At 45.1% G+C, this 19,784-nt stretch overlaps 1 protein-coding gene across 6 annotated transcripts in view; it reads left to right on the top strand.

Moving 5' to 3' along the window:
- Ipo9 (importin 9) overlaps positions 1–18,755 on the top strand; it is a 44,558-nt gene extending 25,803 nt beyond the window's left edge. For 4 of the 6 annotated variants that reach the window (XM_006982441.4, XM_076547500.1, XM_076547503.1 and 1 more), the window contains 11 exons: positions 943–1,102; positions 7,405–7,631; positions 9,934–10,082; positions 10,848–10,976; positions 11,592–11,867; positions 12,594–12,760; positions 13,327–13,460; positions 13,885–14,007; positions 14,396–14,500; positions 14,719–14,795; positions 15,258–18,755. In XM_006982441.4, coding sequence (XP_006982503.1) covers positions 943–1,102; positions 7,405–7,631; positions 9,934–10,082; positions 10,848–10,976; positions 11,592–11,867; positions 12,594–12,760; positions 13,327–13,460; positions 13,885–14,007; positions 14,396–14,500; positions 14,719–14,795; positions 15,258–15,368 — 1,658 coding nt within the window. In that variant the 3' untranslated portion in view covers positions 15,369–18,755. The remainder of the gene's footprint in view (positions 1–942; positions 1,103–7,404; positions 7,632–9,933; positions 10,083–10,847; positions 10,977–11,591; positions 11,868–12,593; positions 12,761–13,326; positions 13,461–13,884; positions 14,008–14,395; positions 14,501–14,718; positions 14,796–15,257) is intronic. The other 2 variants (XM_076547499.1, XM_076547501.1) reach the window with 1 other exon arrangement.
- Positions 18,756–19,784: the final 1,029 nt, after the last annotated feature.

The following is a 19,784-nucleotide window of genomic DNA, read 5'->3' as shown; positions in this document are numbered from 1 at the left end:
CTCACAACTGTCTGTTACTCCAGTTCCAGGGAAATGCCACTTCCTCTTCTGGGCACCAGGCACTCATGTAGTACACAGACATACACCCATACCCATGAGATTATGAAATGTTTAAATTAAAAAGTGATAACTTTAGCTATAAGGACGTTCAGAAGTGCCTAGACCATACGTTGACAGTTACTGCCTCTGTAGACTTCAATTGTTAGTGATCTACTGGTTTGTTAGGAGCTATTCAATAGCTCCTGTCAATTACATATTGTAGTGTAAATAACTAAGCTGAGCTCTTTGACAGGCTGAAAAGATTGTCTCCTCAAGCAGGGCTAGTAATTCTTACACTAGCGGTTAGACCGTCAAACACAATCTGGTAGATGATGAGAAAGCTGAGCGTATAGAGTGACAGCGGCGCCTCAGAGGTGACGATCACCTCAGCCTAAGAGATCACTGAGGTGATAGAAAAGAGGAGTGTGTTGACGTGTGATTAAACCAAGCCCAGAACGGACAAAGCAAGGTGTGAGTCTCCAGGACTGGCATGTGCCTGAGGGCAGTGCCCATAACGGGAGCCTTGATGCCATCACTAGTGTCGTGCATATTTGGTGGACTCTAAAGTGATTTGGCAGGTTATTAATAGAGGGCTGACATGATCAAAGCTGTGATTTTATGTTCTAGTGTTGGGATGGTAATAGGAAGGAAGTGGGGAAGGAGTTAGACGAACTGGTCGTGCAGGCTCAGAATAGTCGGGAGTCGGAGGTAGACTTGACAGATTGATTCTGTGCCATCCATGGCACGTATTCTTTTGCCATATGAAACTGTGCTTTTTCTTTCAAATAGTCGTATACGTTATGTAGCATCCAGTTAGTTAACATTTGAGAAATGGAGTCGGGAGGGAGGAGGGGCGAGAGGAACTTTTCATCCTCCGACCTACGACTGCTCTCTTTCTCGTAGCGTCTCCCTTCCTCCTGGGACGGGCCCTTTGGGCGGCCAGTCGCTTTACTGTTGCCATGTCCCCTGAGCTGATCCAGCAGTTCCTACAGGCGACAGTCAGTGGTCTTCATGAAACACAACCCCCATCAGTACGGATTTCTGCTGTGAGAGCCATCTGGGGGTAAGTGTGCTGCTCTAGAGAGGTAAGGATGGCTTAAAGAGAAAATGGCTCGGACAGTCATCACGCTGCCCCGTGCATTACACTGTTTGGAAGTTTCTCCTCAAGGTCTCCTCACAATGAGTATTGGAAAGAGGGAAGAAACAGTGCAGGGGACTTGAGAAGGTGTCCTGTTCCCTTCTGCTCCGTATTCTCGTTAGATCCACTCCAGCTGTGAGTCATCTCGGCCGCTTCCTTCCTTCAGTGGAGGTGCATGACCCAAGGTTCTGAGTGATAAGGAATTTGCATCAGAGTTGCAGAATTGAGGAGGGACATGAGTCTGACTGTCAATCACATCCTTGTGTTGATAGTCCCTGTATTAGAAACCAAATTTGGAAGAATATGGCCTAGAAACACGGCTCATTTCTTCCAGTCTCATCCCCTTTTCCATAGGGAAAGACTGAGGTTTTATAGTCATTTACTTATGTTCCTACCCAGGCCAGAGGGAACATTGTTATTTTAAAATGTTTTTCTTTTGTATTTATAGTTTATGTGTATGAGTGTTCTGCTTGCACATATGTCTGTGTACCGGGTGCATGTTTGGTGCCCACAGAGGTCAGAAGAGGGCATTGGATCCCCTGGAACTGGAGTTATAGACAGTTGTGAGTGCTGGAAATTGAGCCTAGGCTCTCCACAGGGACAAGTGCTCTTAACTGCTGAGCCTTCTCTCCAGGCCTGAACATTGTTTTTAAAGGATATTTTAAGGTCCAAATTTAAGCATCTCAGTTGAATTCTATGCATGAGAATTACAAAGTTTATCTTCCTATCCTATCTTCTTAACTTTTGAAATGGTGACTGAGAAGCTATACATTGAGAGAAAGAGGGAGGGCTATCGTTAGGGAACATTGAGGAGTCACCTGTTCTGTCTGTCTGTGTTGAACAGTAAGTGGTACAACCATGAACAAAAGCCCATCTTTCCCTGTGCAGTCTTGGTAAAGCCTATCTTTGGCTCTAAATAAATTTAAAATGTTTGGTGCTAAGAAAAAACCACATGTAGCTTTTCAGAAAGCTCTGGAGCCATTCTTAAGTGACTGAGGAGGGAGACCTAACCTGATTAGCCACTGCCTATATTGCTTCTGACATTTGTAAGACTTGATTTCATCTCCATGCATTAATATTCCCTGAAGCATTAGACATCCCCTGTGACAGTTGTCAGGATAAGCTTAGAAGCAGGTGCTAGAGAGCTAGCTCAGCAGTTAAGAGCAGAGACTGTTCTTGGAGAGGACCCAAGTTTGATTCCCAGTACCCACGTCAGACAGTTCACAACTACCTATAACTCCAGCTCCAGATCTGAAACACCCCAGACCTCATACACATAAGTAAATAATAGTATTTTTAAGAAAAAAATTAAAAGCCTTTACCAACTAAATAAGAACAAAACCATTAAAACCTATGTATATCTTACTTAAAACTTTAAAAACGAGCCGGGAGTAAAACCAGGATAATAAATTTAAAAGCAGACTATGAATCGATAAAAGAAACGTGTCTACTTTGTGTTGTGATTTCACAGAAATGTTCAGAGTTGCAAACTGAGGAGTTTGATGTGTGTAAGTACTTAGGGTAAATATCCCTTGTTTCCTGGAGTGTTTTACAGACAGCAGTACCTGTCAAGCATAACTTATTTACATTGATTCTCACAGGAGAGATTAGAATTTTTAAAAAAACACTTTTTATTTATTGTTATATATGTAAATGTTTGATTATAAGTTTAAATTTAAATTTTATAGTCAGAAAAAAAATATTGAGAGGCTGGAGAGATGGCTCAGCAGTTAAGAGCGCTTGGTATATACTCCTGAGTACTAGAGTTAAGATCCTAGACCTGCCAGGTGGTGGTGGCACACGCCTTTAATCCCAGCACTCGGGAGGCAGAGACAGAGGCAGGCAGATCTCTGTGAGTTCGAGGCCAGCCTGGTCTACAGAGTGAGTTCCAGGACAGCCAGGGCTACACAGAGAAACCCTGTCTCAGAAAAAAAAAAAAAAAGAGCCACCCTAGCACCTGTGTACCATCTGGCCGTCCTGCACACTTCGGTGATCCCAGCTCTAAGGGAGTCAGGGAGAGACAGACAGGAGGATCACTGGGGCTTGCAGTCTTCCACCCTACCTAAGAAAACAAGGCCAAGTTCAGGGAGGGAGCCTGCCCCAAACAAGAACAGCTGAGAGTAAGAAGAGGACAGCCAGTGCTTTCTTCTGGCCTCTGCGTGTACACAGACACTGCACCTGTGTATACACACATATTATATATATGTACATACAGCCATACACATACACACAAAGAAACAGAAATAATCTCTGTAATGTAAGAAAACCTAAACACCTAATGTATAGTTCTCATTGACTACTTAGGCAGTAACCTACTGATTTCCCTAAACAGTGAATCATAGCAGACTAAAAAATGACAAACTATAAATATGAATGCCAGAGAGAAATGGACACTCACACCTTTATACAAATGATGTCAGACACTGGATCCTGTCTCTAAGTTCCAAGAGCTAGCTAGCCTGTTGGGGCTGGAGAGATAGCAGAATTAAGAGTGCCTCCTTCTCTTGCAGAAGGCCTGAGTTGGGGTCCCCAGCACCCAGATGGGGCAGCTCATAACCACCTCCTGTAGGTTCAGCTCTAGCGGATCCCACAACCTCTGGTCTCCATACGCTCCTGTATTCTTACACAAACCCCCCACACTCAAAATTATAAAAGTAATAATAAAAATAAGTCTTTGGGTTGGAGAGATGGCTCAGTGGCTAAGAGTACTCACTACTTCTTTGTTTGTTAGTTTTTGTGGGGTGGTTTTTGGTTTGTTTGTTTGTTTGTTTTCCTGGTTTTTTGAGACAGGGTTTCTCTGTGTAGCCCTGGCTGTCCTGGAACTCACTCTGTAGAACAGGTTGGCTTCAAACTCAGAGATCTGCCTGTCTCTGCCTCCTGAGTGCTGGGATTAAAGGCATGCACACCACTGCCCGACTTACTGTGGGGATTTTTGTTTTCAAGTTTCATTTTATTTTTAACACTGTGTATGTGGACATGTGCATTTGAGTGCAGATGTGTCTGGAGGCTGTTGTGAGCTGCTCAGTATGGGTGCTAGGAAACAAATACAGGTCCTCTGGAAGAGCAGTCTGTGCTCTGAACCACTGAGCCATCTCTAGCCCCTGGAATTTCTAATACTGTAACATTTTAGTTCATCATAGCATCCTTGCTTTTTCTTTTGTGCCTGCTTTAATTTATCCCTCCATGCAGTTGCTTATATATCCATGTAAATTGCCTTAAATGATTTCTGAAACAAGATATTTTTGATGCATAATTATACTTGTGTCAGATTTCTCTAGTCATTTTTTTTTTTTTTTTAGGTTTTTCGTTTGGTTGGGTTTTTTGTTTGTTTGTTTGTTTTGGGTTGTTTTGTTGTTATTGTTTTTTTCCAGACAGGGTTTCTCTGTGTAACAGCTCTGGCTGTCCTGGAACTCACTTTTATAGACCATGCTGGCTTTGAACTCACACGATCCTCCTGCCTTTGCCTCCAAGTGCTGTGGACTGAGTTATGTTTTATTAATTATGTACGTATTTATTTTATGTGTTTTTCCTGCATGTATGTCTGTGCACCTGGGAATCCAGCAGAGAACATCAGATCCCCGAAACTGTGAGCTTCCATGTTGTGGGTGCTGGGAATCGAACCTGAGTCCTCTGTAAGAAAAATTGCTCTAAACCCTTGAGCCATCTCTCCAGCCCTCACCACCACCACCCCAGGCCTAACTTCTGAAGGCTGAAGTGGCACCTAGCTTCAGTCAGCTCTGAACTCTTTTTTTCTTGTTTTGTTACCTTGTTTTAATTACAAGGGCAATGATACTGATTTTCTGTTCTAAAAAGAGACATTTCTTGACTCAAATAATTATAGCAACGTACAGCGAAAAGTCGAAACATCAACTAGGAAGCTGCTGTAGTAGTCCAGACAGAAGTCTCTGCTGCAGTCCAGTGTAGTAGCCGGTAGAGGATGGGGAGGAAGCAGTGAGAAGGTGGAACCAAGCTCTGAAACTAGGGTACAAAGTGTATACCGTTACTAAAGCAAAGAGTAGAGAAGTAGTGTAGACGTGTCAATAAGCTAGTAGTCAGTGTTTTGATTTTTTCAGTTATTTGTAAGAAATACTCTGGTAGAGCCAATAAGCAGTGACTGTATAGTGGCTTACCACTATCCCTAACTCCAGTTCCAGGATACAGCGCCCTCTTCTGGCCTCCTTGAGCACAAGGCACATGAGTGGTTTACACGCATATGTGCAGGCAAAACACACACATAAAAAATTAAATAAATCCCAAAACAACTAAAACATGAAAAGAAAGAAGTAAGGTCTGAGCAAAAAGCAAGTCTATGGCAAATTCAAGTCCATGAAGCTGTGTCTTCACTGGTCATTGTAGAGCTTTATATGACTATAAAACAAACAAGGGCCGGGCGGTGGTGGCGCACGCCTTTAATCCCAGCACTCGGGAGGCAGAGGCAGGCGGATCTCTGTGAGTTCAAGGCCAGCCTGGGCTACCAAGTGAGTTCCAGGAGAAGGCGCAAAGCTACACAGAGAAACCCTGTCTCGAAAAACCAAAAAAAAAAAACAAAACAAAAAAAAACAAAAAAACAAGGATGGGATGTGGTGACACACATCTTTAATCCCAGCACTCTGGAGGCAGAAGCAGGTGGATCTCTGTGAGTTCAAGACCAGCCTTGTCTGCATATCAAGTTCCAGTCCAGTCAGGCTACAAAGTGAAACCCTGTCTTTAAAAAAAAACTTATTGACTACCTACTAACAGTGCAATATAGAGGAAGTGTTTTTAGTTCTATTTACTACTGCTATTCTATTGTTTTTTATTTTTGGGGGTTTTTTTTTTTTTTTTTTTTTTGGTTTTTCGAGACAGGGTTTCTCTATGTAGCTTTGCGCCTTTCCTGGATCTCACTCTGTAGACCAGGCTGGCCTCGAACTCACAGAGATCCGCCTGCCTCCCCAGTGCTGGGATTAAAGGCGTGCGCCGCCACTGCCCGGCCAACTCACAATAATTTTTAATTAATCACGTTGATATATATGTGGTGGTTGGGTATGTGGGCATGTGCATGCCATGCACACCAACAACAACTTGTGGCCGTTGGTTCTCTTTCCACTGTGTGGGTCCTGGGGATCCAGCTCAGGTCAGCAGGTTTGTCAGCAAAGCACCTCTACCCACTGAGCCGTCTCAGCACCATCTCAGCACCTGTGCCCATCCGAAGGCAGAGGCCTGGGACTGGAGGGTCAGTGGTAGAGCATTTGCCCAGTGTGTGCAAAGCCCTGGACTCCATCCCCATCAGAAGAAGAAGAAAGCAAGGTTTAAACGGTGTGTTTGTAGCATTTGTATCTGTGAGAGACAGTAAGCAACATTCAGGAAATACTTATTGATTAAGAGATAAATAGAACTACATAGAGAAGTTTAGATCCCAAAGGTCAAGTACTAATTTTGTAAGTACACATAAGACTGTTTATATAAATTAAACTCATTTTGACACTCAAAAAACTCAAAGCACAAAATTTGTAACATGGAAATTGAAAAAGTCTCCTATTAAGCAATTATAATGAAAAGTTGTTTTAAGAATATATTTATTTTTTGCTTTTTCTTTTTGTGAGTTGTTTTGTTTTTGAGACAGGGTCTTACTATGTAGCCCTGGCAGCCTGAACTTGCTCAGTAGACCAGGCTGGTCATGAGCTACATAGTAAGCATGCAGGTGGAAGTCAGAAAATAACTTCCAAGAGATGATTCTCTCCTTCCACCGTGTCGTCTCTAGGGATCCAGCTCAGGTCATCAGGCTTGGGGGCAAGTATCCTTACAGGCTTAGCCATCTTGCAAGCTTTATATGTCGAAATATTGGTGATCTAACACTGATTTTACACTGTAGTCTAAAGACTCATACTACATTTAACCTAGTAGCTTAATTTGGGTGTAACGATATGGCTAGATTTGCCTCATCACAGGAGAGGGATGAACTTTTAAAGAAAATAGCAAATAGACTAGCAGTGTAGCTTAGAGTGCCTGCTTAAGCATGTGTGAGAGACTCTGGGTTCAATACCCAGCAAAGCAGAAATTTTGAAGAAAGTAGAATTAGAGATACTGATATTTATATAATATGCTACAGAAAGACGTGAAGACATAGCTACTCTAGGAGTGACTTTATAAAGCTATATATGCATAGGTCATATAAGACTGGAAAGCCTAAGAACTGAAGGGTGCTTATGAGTAACTCTTTAATTATGTATCTCGCTTTCTCTCTCTAGTTATTGTGATCAACTGAAAATCTCAGAGAGTACACATGTGCTTCAGCCCTTCCTCCCCAGTGTCCTTGATGGCCTGATTCACCTAGCAGCGCAGTTCAGCTCAGAGGTCCTCAACCTGGTGATGGAGACCCTGTGCATCGTTTGTACTGTTGACCCAGAATTCACAGCAAGCGTGGAAAGCAAAATCTGTCCCTTCACCATCGCCATTTTCCTAAAGTACAGTAATGGTATGCTATCAGGAAAGCTGTGTCGTGGAGAAGTGCCAGAAGTAGTGGTGGCTGGTGGATTTAGGAAACTATCTCTAGGATCTGGTGATCTCACTAGCCTAAGCAAAGAAATAGTTCGCATAGGTACAGCAGCATTACCAAGGAGAGTACTGATTCTGTCATTGTCTTCTCCTGAGGGCTAGGAAATACAGTGAGTAAAAGACTAACACAAAAGACGTAACTCAAAACCCTGATGATGGATGGAGGAGGAAAGAGAACAACTTCCTGAGCAGTCTGGGAAAGATCCTGGGGCTGGGGGTGTGGTTCCGTGATAGAGCCCTTGCCTAGCGATTACGAGACCTTGGGTTTGATCCCTGACACTGAAGAAAGAAAAGACTAAAGAAACATGCAAAGAAACCTTGCACACGTGAAGCAAGTGCTGGGCTGCCAAGCCACAGCCCACCCTGTGAGTTTGGCCTTGACCCTGCCATCCTGCGTCCTCCTGCTCCTCTTCCCAAGTGCTGTTCATGCACACGGGCTTCCACACCCAGGACGGATATTTTTATAATAGTAAAAGTGAAGCGAAAAGAGATTTCCCCCAGAACATGCATAAAATATTATCTGAAGTTTTAGTTTTTCTTTTCAAAGAGGATATGTGTGTAGCTGGGGAAAAAAATGCCAGGAGAAAATGTATCAGAAGCTTATCTCTAGGTGGTGGGATTACAGGCTTTTCTTTCCTTTAATACTTTTCAACATTTTATTTTATTTTATTTTATTTTTTGGTTTTTCGAGACAGGATTTCTCTGTAGCTTTGGAGCCTGTTCTAGATCTCTCTCTGTAGGCCAGGTTGGCCTTGAACTCACAGAGATCCATCTGTCTCTGCCTCCCAAGTGCTGGGATTAAAGGCATGTGTTACCACCGCCCAGCTAATATAGTTACCAGAAAAATAAAGTACCAAAAAAAAATATTAAGGATATTTGTTTTCAAAATTGAAGCTAAAACATACAGGAATGGTAGTTATTAATATGATATTCTACCAAACATGTTATTTAGTTTGTTTGGTTTTGGTTTTTTACTTGAAAAATGTATCCACACTTGTGGATCTCTCATTCTTTTCAGGCTTCATTAGTTTTCTGTATCTTTCATTTACCCATCCTGTTAATGGAGAGCTAGGTCTTTTTTGTTTGTTTGTTTCTATTACAAGCAATGCTGTAGTTACTTTTAACATAGACCTGCATGCGTACTGCATATGTGCTACATGAAAAAGGCACTTTTATTACATAAGCAAAGCAGATTGCTATGAAGTTCCGTTTCTTAGTCAGATAATGCATACCTGTGATCCTAGCCCTTGGGACTGAGGCTGGAGGATTACAGATTAAAGGGTGTATAATGAGACCCCTTCTCAAATAGACACCAAAAAGAAGCTCCATTTCTTTATGCAGCTCTGCCTTTTGAGAGCTGTACCTTGTGCTACAGGTAGGGCCCTAGGAGTTCTTCCTTTCTGTCATGGCTACTCCTTAAGAAATATGTGTGACTTCTTGAAAAGGTGTAAGAGGAGCAGGAGAGGTGGCTCAGGAGTTAAGAGCACTGGCTGCTCTTCCAGGGTACCCCCAGTTCCATCACCCACATGGTGGCCCGTTGCCTTCTGGAACTCTAGTTCTAAGGGAGACATCCTCTTCTGGTCTCGTTGGGTGCTGTCCGAATAGTGGGACATAAACATGTATGCAGGTAAAACACCTGTACAATAAGTATAAATAAATAAATCCAGTAAATATTTTTTAAAAAAAATAAAATGTGTGAGAGCCTGGAGGCAACAGTGTTTGATTTTTTTTTTTTTTTTTTTTAATTCCAAGACAGTCTCTTTATGTAGCCTTGGCTGTCCTGAAACTCACTCTGTAGACCAGGCTGGCCTGAAACTCACAGAGATCCCCAAGCCTCTGCCTCCCAAGTGCTAGGACCAAAGTTGTGTACCACCACACCCAGCTTTCTTCTTAGTAAAATATCAGTGGGGGTTTTGTTTGGCTTTTGGTTTGGAGGCTTTTATCATTTGGTTTCATTATCATTCCAGATGGCCCAGAAGAAAAGCCTACTCTAACTTTAGAAGTAGCTATAAAAAAGTCCATTCCCTGATGAAATTATCTATTGTATCTTTTGAAGACTTAGCATCTCCTTGGTCTTTAGGTGACCCATATAGCTGGCTGCTCCACTTCCCAAGTGTGAGGTGTAATCTGTGCAGTTGTTAACTTATGTTAGATGTAGAGCAAGAAACACACATCATTAAACCAGTAGTAGACAGGCTTCCATGTTGCCTTATGTACTTCAGATCCTGTTGTCGCCTCGCTGGCTCAGGATATCTTCAAGGAGCTGTCACAGATTGAAGCCTGTCAAGGCCCCATGCAGATGAGGCTGATTCCCACTCTGGTCAGCATAATGCAGGCCCCAGCAGACAAGATCCCTGCAGGGCTCTGTGCGGTAAGTGACTACAAGATCCATGAGTGAGAGGGGAGAAAGAACTCTGCAAGTGTTACCCACAGATCCGACCCACAGACAGAAAGACAGTGATACACTGGAGATTTGGGATGTTATTTTATACTGAGCTACTCTGTCCATGGGGACAGTGGTAAACCCTGTCTCAAAAAACCAAAAGAGAGAGAGAAAGAGAATATGGGTGTGTTCAGAGGCATGGTCTAACTGTAGACCAGCTCTATAGACCACGCTGACCTTGAACTCACAGAGATCTGCCTGCCTCTGTCTCCCCATTGGTGGGATTACAGGCGTGCACCACCATGCCTGGTGGCATTTTCTCCCAGTGCATGTGTGTCTATGTATGCTTGTGGAGGCAAGAGGACAACCTCTGGTATCATAAGGAACACAATTACCTCCTTTGGATCAAGATCTCTCAGTGGCTTAGTCTTGCCAAGTAAGGTATGCTGACTAGCCTGAAGCCCCGGGAACCTCCTTTCTCTGCCTCCCTAACACTAGGATTATAAGCACACATGCCACCACACCTGCCTTTTTTACATGGGTCCTGGGAGTAGAGGTCAGTTCTTCATGCGACAAGGGAAATGCTTGACCAGCTGAAAATCTCCCTAGCCACTGTCAAATACCACCCACCTCCATGGCTAATCAAATCATAAGCACTATAATGAAACTGAGAGCTCCGACTACCTAACAGGCGTCGTGGCTGCTGGATACTTCCCGCCCCAGAAGTAATTTGACTTTTCTTTCTTCTTCCAGACAGCTATTGATATCCTGACCACGGTAGTTCGAAATACAAAGCCTCCCCTTTCCCAGCTCCTCATCTGTCAAGCTTTCCCTGCTGTGGCACAATGCACCCTTCACACGGATGATAACGCCACCATGCAGGTAGGTATCTTATACTTGGAAACTAGAGAGAAAACAATTTCCCAGCCATAGCCAAATGGTAGGCTGGGGGAAAACAGTGACGTGATTATGCTTTTGAAATGTAAGTCTGTCGACTCCAAGTTTCCCCAGAGAAGCCTGGTTTGATTGTGCTCTGAGGTCTGTTACAGCCTTAAAAAGTGTGAATACCACATATCTGGCTGTGTTTGGTTATTGATGTTATAGAGGAGCTTAGGTGTCAGACTTGGGGCCTTGGGACTTCTCTGAAGATCCTTTTGATAGAGTCAACAAGTGATAGACCTGGTGAAGGATGTGCTGGTTATTTTTCGGTTCTTTATTGTGGTTGTTTATAAAGGATATAGGAAAATGATAGTAGATACTGGTCAGATTGGAAATCCCTAGGCAAACAGTGGTTTGTGTGAGACAGCCGATTGGGTAAAGGAAGGACTGTGTTAGTGCCTGTGCTTATCTGCAACAAGAAATCCCACATCTAGTGTTATGAGCCACGTGAACCCTATGGGCTTACTGCTCCCATGAGGTGTAGACTGTCAGTAACAGTCTGAGGCCTCCTTGCATCTTTTCCTCTCAGGGCTAATCTTGTCACTTCCGTCTCCACAGAATGGTGGAGAGTGCTTGCGGGCCTATGTGTCAGTGACACTGGAACAGGTAGCCCAGTGGCATGATGAGCAAGGCCACAATGGACTATGGTACGTGATGCAGGTGGTGAGCCAGCTCCTGGACCCACGAACTTCCGAGTTCACTGCAGCCTTTGTGGGCCGCCTGGTCTCCACGCTCATCTCCAAGGCAGGGCGGGAGCTTGGGGAGAATCTGGACCAGATTCTTCGTGCCATCCTCAGTAAGATGCAGCAAGCAGAGACACTCAGTGTCATGCAGGTGAGAACAGTGGGGTAGTAGGCTTTTTGCTGCACGGGTGATGGGGAATCACATGAGTATGTGGGCCCTGAGTTGTTTTACTCTCACCATCCTTGGAGAGCAGGAAAGTAAAGTGGGATCTGCTCTGGCCCAAGAAACATGAGCAAGGAAATCTTATGTTTTGTCCTATGAGTGGACCTGCTGTGTATAAAGACTTATTTTACATGTGTGAATGTTTTCCTTGTGTGTGTGTGTGTGTGTGTGTGTGTGTGTGTGTGTGTGTGTGTGTGTAGATATATATACATGTGTGTGTGTGTGTGTCTGTGTGTGCGCGTGTGTGTGCGCGTGTGTGTGTGTGTCTGTGTGTCTGTGTGTCTGTGTCTGTGTGTGTGTGTGTACCATTTACATGGAGTCCAAGCTCTTGGAACTAGAGTTATAAATGGTTGTGGATACTAGAACCCAGCTGAGCCATTTTTCCAGCCCAAACTCTGTTTCTGTTTGTTTGTCTGTCTGTCTGTCTGTTTTAATGGTCTCATTGTGTAGCTCTGGCTAGCCTGGAATTCTCTATGTAGACCAGGCTGGCCTCTTGAACTCCGTGATCTGCCTGTCCCTGCTTCATGAGTCCTGAGGCCTGCCCACCATGCCAGGCCCAGACTCTGTTTCTTAACTGACTGGGCTATTCTCTCACCTCTCCCGTGTCTATGAAATCTGTTTTCCTGAAACAGGTACCCTCTTGTTCTCTTCTAGTCTCTGATCATGGTGTTTGCTCATCTGGTGCACACTCAGCTGGAACCTCTGTTGGAGTTCCTGTGTAGCCTCCCGGGACCGACTGGCAAACCCGCCCTGGAGTTTGTGATGGCTGAGTGGACGAGCCGGCAGCATCTGTTTTACGGACAGTATGAAGGCAAAGTTAGGTGGGGCTCTGTCCTTTTGCTCTGAGCTTTCTAGTTGTACTCACATTTAAATCTTTCTTCCCTGACTTGCACTGTTGATTTTTGTTTGACGTACCAAGCTGTTCCCTGTATTCTCTCTGTTCTAGCTTTCTTTTTTTTTTTTTTTGGTTTTTCGAGACAGGGTTTCTCTGCGTAGCTTTGCGCCTTTCCTGGAGCTCACTTGATAGCCCAGGCTGGCCTCGAACTCACAGAGATCCGCCTGGCTCTGCCTCCCGAGTGCTGGGATTAAAGGCGTGCGCCACCACCGCCCCGCTCTAGCTTTCTTAATAACCCTTCTATTTGAATACCTCCATGTTGAAATTCCCAGTAAAACAATCAGCAGAGTAGAATGTGTATTTCTGAGCAGAAAGCAGTGGACCACCTCCTGGGCATCAAATCCCATTCTCAGCTGGACTCTGCTACCTCTCCTAATTAGTTGTGAAAAGAAGTTTCACCATCAGAGAGAGTCTTCGTCTTCTGAGAGTGAGCTAATCTACTTGGACTAAGCTCTGGATAGGAGCTGACTGACAGTCTCTGGCTCTCCCCAGCTCTGTGGCACTGTGCAAGCTGCTCCAACATGGCATCAATGCAGATGACAAGCGGTTGCAGGACATTCGTGTGAAGGGAGAGGAGATCTATGGCATGGATGAAGGCATTCGGACCCGCTCCAAGTCAGCCAAAAGTGAGCGATGCCTCCGTTTCTCTAGCTGTCGGGGACAGGGAAAGGGCTCTACTGTGTTCTCCATTTTTATTGGTGGGTTTCCTAAAGAAGCAGCAGAAAACTAAGCAAAATGAATCAGAATGTATGGATCCTTCTTGTTGAAAATTGAGGCAAATAATCTCGGGCACAATTCTTCCCAGCTTCCATTCTGGGGCTCAGCTTTGTTACTGGTACCAACTGATCTCTAATCCCGGAACTGTCTTACTTCTCCTTATTTCTTAGCTATTATATTTACACCAGGCAGAATTAAATTTAAAGTACTCTTTCTGGTTGGGTATAGTCAGACATGGTGGAAGCACCTGAGAAAATATGAGTAGAACTGTCGGGAGGATGGAGTTGCTACCCAGTGACAATCTGACTTGAGGTTCTTTTACTTCCTTCCTAGACCCGGAGCGCTGGACAAACATTCCTTTGTTGGTCAAGATCCTAAAGTTGATTATCAATGAACTCTCCAACGTCATGGAGGCCAATGCGGCTCGCCAGGCCACTACTGCCGAGTGGAGTCAAGGTGCACCAGGCCCTTACTCCCAGACTTTAACCTGGAGGATCAAGTTACATGTTGTCATATGATTGATTAGGTTTATTAGGCACAGATGTAAGGGTGTGGCAGAAGTGTTATTGAAAAGCTGCTCTGTGTCTGGTCCTGTCAGATCTATGTCAGTTCTCACAGAGGTTGACGGTGGGGGCAGCTAGGAAGCAAGCTGCCTACCCTGCCCCTTCTTAGAAGCTTTAGTTCTTCCATTCACTCATTGGGAAGGTTTGGCCGTCCTTGGTTCTTTCCCATTTGAGAGGACGGTAGTCCACACTGCAGAGACCCTTGGACCTTCTGTTTTATCCTGGTAAGATTTGAGAGGGAAAATGCATGAGTGTTTCATCTACTTTTCATCTTCAAGTAGATGATTCCAATGATATGTGGGAGGACCAGGAGGAAGAGGAAGAGGAGGAGGAGGATGGTTTAGCTGGCCAGCTTTTATCTGACATCCTTGCCACAAGTAAATATGGTAAGCCATTTGAGAAAAGACAGAACAATATGGTAAACACCTTTTCTGTGCACACTGGTGCCAAGAATGGGGTACCCAAGCAAGAGGAGATGTGGGCTTACAAGGGGTATTCCTTGGGCTTTTGCCCCTTCTGCCTCAGCCATGGGGTGGTAAATACCACCAGAGGCCTGATTCTGGGCCTCTGTCCTGACTCGCCCTGTGTTGGCTATGTCTAACAGAGGAGGATTACTATGAAGATGATGAGGAAGATGACCCTGATGCCCTGAAGGATCCTCTCTATCAGATTGATCTACAGGTGAGGGTGTCTGTAGAAGATGTCTTACAGTGACAATATCTATTTCAAGCCATGGAAGCAAGATTATGGGTTCAAATCCATCCATAGTTCTTCATGAGAACTACAAGAAAGTAGGGGTGGAGTTGCTGTCTGTCTGAGTGTTCAAGGCCATGGGCGGAGAGGGGTGCTGGGGTTTTCATCCAGGATTCTGCACCAGCTGTGACCCATCTTCTAAGGCTACTTTGGGAACATTCTCTGGGTGAAATAGGAGATAGAGCCCGGGAAGTATTTTTGGTTCCCTATGGCATTCTGTCATTGGGTTCTATGTACATTAGATGCAAGAATGTGAAGACCTGCTCCTTAGGAAGCTGGCCCTTGTCTGAAAGCCGGCATTCCTGACCACTTGCCGTGGTCCTCCACCCTGCTGCACACTGATGGCCCTGGGAGCCTCTAGTGATGCTACTCTCGTTCTTCCTCCTCCAGGCTTATCTCACCGACTTCCTTTGCCAGTTTGCTCAGCAGCCCTGTTACATAATGTTTTCGTGCCACCTCAACGACAATGAGAAGCGGGTTCTACAGGCCATCGGCATCTAAAGGGGGGTCTTCGACCTGTGTCTCCTCTCCGGCCCAGCCACAGAGCGTTCCACAGCCCTCGCTGGTCTTGAGATGCACTTTCCTCAGCCTGGAGTGGCTTTCTGGCCCATGGCCTCGACAGTGACACTGACAGCTCAGTCCTTGCTCACCAAGGCTGCCATTTAAAAATGCTAAAACAAAGGACATTTCTCAAAGTCCTGTGAAGATACCCCAAATCTGGAACTGTTTTTCTCCCCAGCTCTACCCCTACCTCCAGATTCCTAGCATCTTTTGTTGGCCAGAAACATTGATACCCAGAAGGATTATGGGTTCCTGATTATTTGCCCCACCTCAGGAGCACAGGAAGTCACTACCATTTATATTCAGAAACATACCTGTTCATTTCCATAGGACATCTGATGTGTTCAGATAGGAGTCCCCTTGAGAGATCATTATGCTTTCTACCCTCTGCCCCTGATGCTCTAGGTTCTTGGTAGGAACAAGTTGGAACAGCTCCATGCTAAGCCCTTTCCAGTGACCTCCCCTCCTTGCTTTCCTCATGCAACACTAAGGCTCCCCTGTCAAAGGAGCCATCTTCCCATCTCTGCTCATTGCATGACACAGCCCCTCCCCCAGGCTGTTCCTATAGATACATGCACACACGAAATAAGCCAGACAGATGGTAACTTGTCTTTCTTTTTTAGGAAAAAAAAAAAATCAGGAAAAAGATTTTTATTTCTAAATCTGCCTGACCCATCTATATTTAATATGCCTCTTATACGCATAACCACAGAGCCTGAAATTCAAAGGTTATCCCTATCCCTCAGGAATCCTCTAAAGTGGTTGAGTTGTAGCCCTCGAATTTACAACATGTATTTTTCTAGGACAGTAAAGCAATCTTTACAAATGAATTTAGTCTGCATACGATAAGGTGTCTCAGCACCTCACCCTCTGTTTACTCCCTATAGAAGGAAAGGGAAGGCAAGAGAAAGCCTTAGTGGAGCCTGTTCTGGCGTCCTGCTGTGATTGGGCAAAGAGCTCAAACATCTTAGAGACAGACCGGGTATTTCATTCAAATGTATGCAGCAGAAATAAGGGACAGCCCTCAATGGGTTTTCCTTGAGTCGGGATTGAGAGAGTGAGATCAGAAGAGCAGAGAGTAGCCCAGTGTTCCCTTTGTTTCATAGGACCCACATCTGGGCCTCTGTTCTTAATAGCCAGAGAGTTTCTCTGAGTGATGCTCTAACAAAAAGAAATGGGAATATAGAAGTGGCTTTTGAGCTCCATCCTTAAGCAGAAGGATAACAGTGTAACATTTAATCTAAAAGGCCTTTCATGGGACCCTAAGGATATGGCAGCTTATTAATGACTATACCACCAGATGTCCTGGGTGCTGAACCTTGTGTTCAGAGGCATTTCACTAAAGTTTCCACCTTCTTTTTAAGAGCCTGAGAAGATGTGTATAGTTGTCTTCTGGCTGGCAGTGTGAAGACCAGTATTGCCTCTGCCCCTGCTGTTTTTCCTCCTGAAGTTGGAGTCCCTGATAAAGAGAAATGAGAGCATATCTGTCCAAGTGGTACCCAGAAAGCCACAGTAGGAATTTGGGAAACTTGCTCCATAGTTGACCTCAAAGCCGATTGGATTTGGTGCTAAAACAGTAGACCATTCCTCACAATTAAGTTGTCCAATGGTTTTGGCATGTTAGAATGGTGCCAGGTTAGCAGCATTGACCTGCTGAGTTTGAGAAAGCTTGGAGACCCCCAGTGCATATGCTGGCAGTGACTTGGGTCCCTTCTGAGCCTGCTAATTAGAACAGTTCCTCTGTGTCTAGTGCCAAAATGAGTCCAAAGGGCTCGTCTGTTCTCAGGCTTCACTTTTGGTGGGAGGGCCAAGCTCCTGCCTTAGGAAAACTGGGAAAGGCCCTAGTTCGCTTAGGAAGCCATCCTTGCCAACGTACAACTAGTTGGACATGGAGGGTCTTCTGCCCCTTGATGGACAGATACTTGCATGTGTTTTTAGAGCATTTAACTTCTGCAACGGGCACACAGTGAATTTTCTCATCCTGTTGACTGTTCCTAAGAGCAGGGGAAGGTTCTGTTGGTGACTATTGGTGTGACATAGTTGAACTTTTGTCTCCTATGAGAGCCAACTACATCTGGACAAAGGGCGGGGCTGACTGTTTAAAGACTAAGACAAGACGGGTGAGCTAACAAGAGAAGCGTGGGCCCCCGAAGGTGAACGCTTTCCAGGATAGGGGTAAAACACTAGAAGGCTGAAAAGTGGATGAAATTCCAAGAAAGGGAGCTGTTACCTCAAGTCATTGGCTAGGAAGCTTGAATTTGGACCCTAGGGTTCAAAACAAATTCATGAGACATCGCTGGGGTGTTCACCGTGAGCTAGAGTGCCCGTGTGCCCAACTAATGAAAGCTACCTTGGGTTTCCTTAGCCATACTAAGTAGCCCGACAAGGTCAGGGCACCAGCGGCTAAGCAGACCTCATGTCAGCCCTCAGAAGGGTGAGACGGGTCGTCTTTGCTACAGCGATGGGCAGCTTATTTATGCCTTATTCTTTCCAAGAAGCTGAAGCATTTGCAAAAGAAACTGACCAAGACAAGGAAAGAATGCCGATGAAATCTTAGGGGGCAGGAAGCTTCAGGGCAGGTGATATTAGAATACAAGTAGATGAAGTCGAAAGAAAAGGACATTGGCAACAGTGCTTTTATTAGAGTGCTGTGTCTCCCACTAAAAGTACTGGGTGTTAAGAGTCCAGAAGACTCCAGTGCGGGCCTAGGTTATTGTTGAGGGTGCTGCAGATTTCCCGCCTCTGTCCCTCAGTGGTCCTGACTGACGACAGCCCTCTGTAAAAGGACAACCAAGGACTGAACTGTTGAGGGAAGGCTGAACTCAGCAGTGCTCAGCACGTTAAGGGTGGTCCGTTGAGAAATGCTACGCTGTCTCAGCCCACCAGGCAGACCCGCTGTGCCCGAGTAAATAAAAGACGGCTTTCTGTCTCCTCTGTTGCCTGTCGGTGTCGGGGACAAGCTTGTTAGACACAGCAGATCAATGCCTTAGGCTTTTCTTAAGAAGCTAGGCTAGGGCTCGGCATGGTGGTGTCTGCCTTTAATCCCAGCAATCGGGCAGAGACAGGTGACTTTCTGAGTTCAAGGTCAGCCTGGCCTACATAGCAAGTTCCATTATGTAGCAAAGGCTTCGAAAATGAGGCCTCCTTTTAGAGTGGGGCCGGGGAAGCTGATAGGGAAACCGGAAACCAGTCACAAATAAGACAAGTGCTATGGGAAAAGTAGGTGCTGTGTGCATTGTCACCCCCAGAAAGACTGGGCTAGTGGTGATGGAGCAGAAGTGAGTCAAGTGGCATGGAGAAGGTTTCAATAAAGCACTTGGAAAGGTCGGCAGTTCTTGCTAAAATGTGCACTGAATGCTAGACCTGCTGGATGTGTCTGTGTGAACAACCTCACAAAGTGGGTCCTCTTCCTTACCCCTTCTACAGACTGAGTAAAGCCGAGATACTGAATGTTGCCTGCCAGCGTGAGATTACGTCCAAGAAGCCTGTGTTTAGTTAAAGTTTCTCTCACCTCTCCTGTGCATTTGCCAGTCAGACAAAGGTAGGGTAGGATATTCCAGAGGGGTGGGGAGGGGTGACCGAGATAAGATTGTCATGAAACAACTGCATTTTAAGAGCTTTTATAAGCACAGTAAAAAAATGTTAGAGTGAGCTGGGCATGATAGAACACACCTGTAATACTGGTGCTTTGGAGGCCAAGCAGGGCTACAGAGTGAGCCCATCTTTAAAAAAAAAAGAAGAAGAAGCCTGGGGTACAGCTCACTGGTAGAACACTTGATTAGCATTAAGTGCTCTACCGGGTTTCTACTCCCCACATCAGCACCAAGCTAAGAAAAATTAAGGTACTGTGCAGTCTTGGCCAGAAATAAAGCTTTAAAAATAAGCCAAATGGTGAAGGCTCCAATAAGGCCTGCTTCCTCTAGAGAAAGACTGACCACCTAAGAGGGACTGCAGGAGGGACCAGAAGGTAGGGATGCCACGCAGCAGCAGATCTACGTGGAAGAGCTGCGTGTGTGCTGAGTTATAACGAGGGTGGAAGAGATGGACCACTGAAATAGTGGTGATACTCAGTAAGGCTGAAGGACTGCTAAGGGAGAGATTCCCAAAAGTGACCACTGTCGAATGCAGTTTCTCAACAGTAGAGCTCCTCTGCGTCAAAGAGGCCACGCGTTTGGCTAGTATTAGTACTCATATGGCCAAAGCCCCGTTCTCACACAAACTGACACTAGGTCTCAGTGCTTCACAAAGCACTGAGTGGTAGCGTTCCAGTAGCAAGCAGCCAAAGTAGTTGTTAATAAAATTCCAAAATTGGTGAGTGACTTGCCTTGCTGTGAAGGTGAAGCAGGTCAACACCAG

The sequence above is a fragment of the Peromyscus maniculatus genome, chromosome 11 (assembly GCF_049852395.1).
Source record: "Peromyscus maniculatus bairdii isolate BWxNUB_F1_BW_parent chromosome 11, HU_Pman_BW_mat_3.1, whole genome shotgun sequence".
Taxonomy (NCBI): Eukaryota; Metazoa; Chordata; class Mammalia; order Rodentia; family Cricetidae; genus Peromyscus; species Peromyscus maniculatus.
Note: the sequence above shows the minus strand (reverse complement) of the source record. Positions and strands in the feature narration are given on the sequence as shown.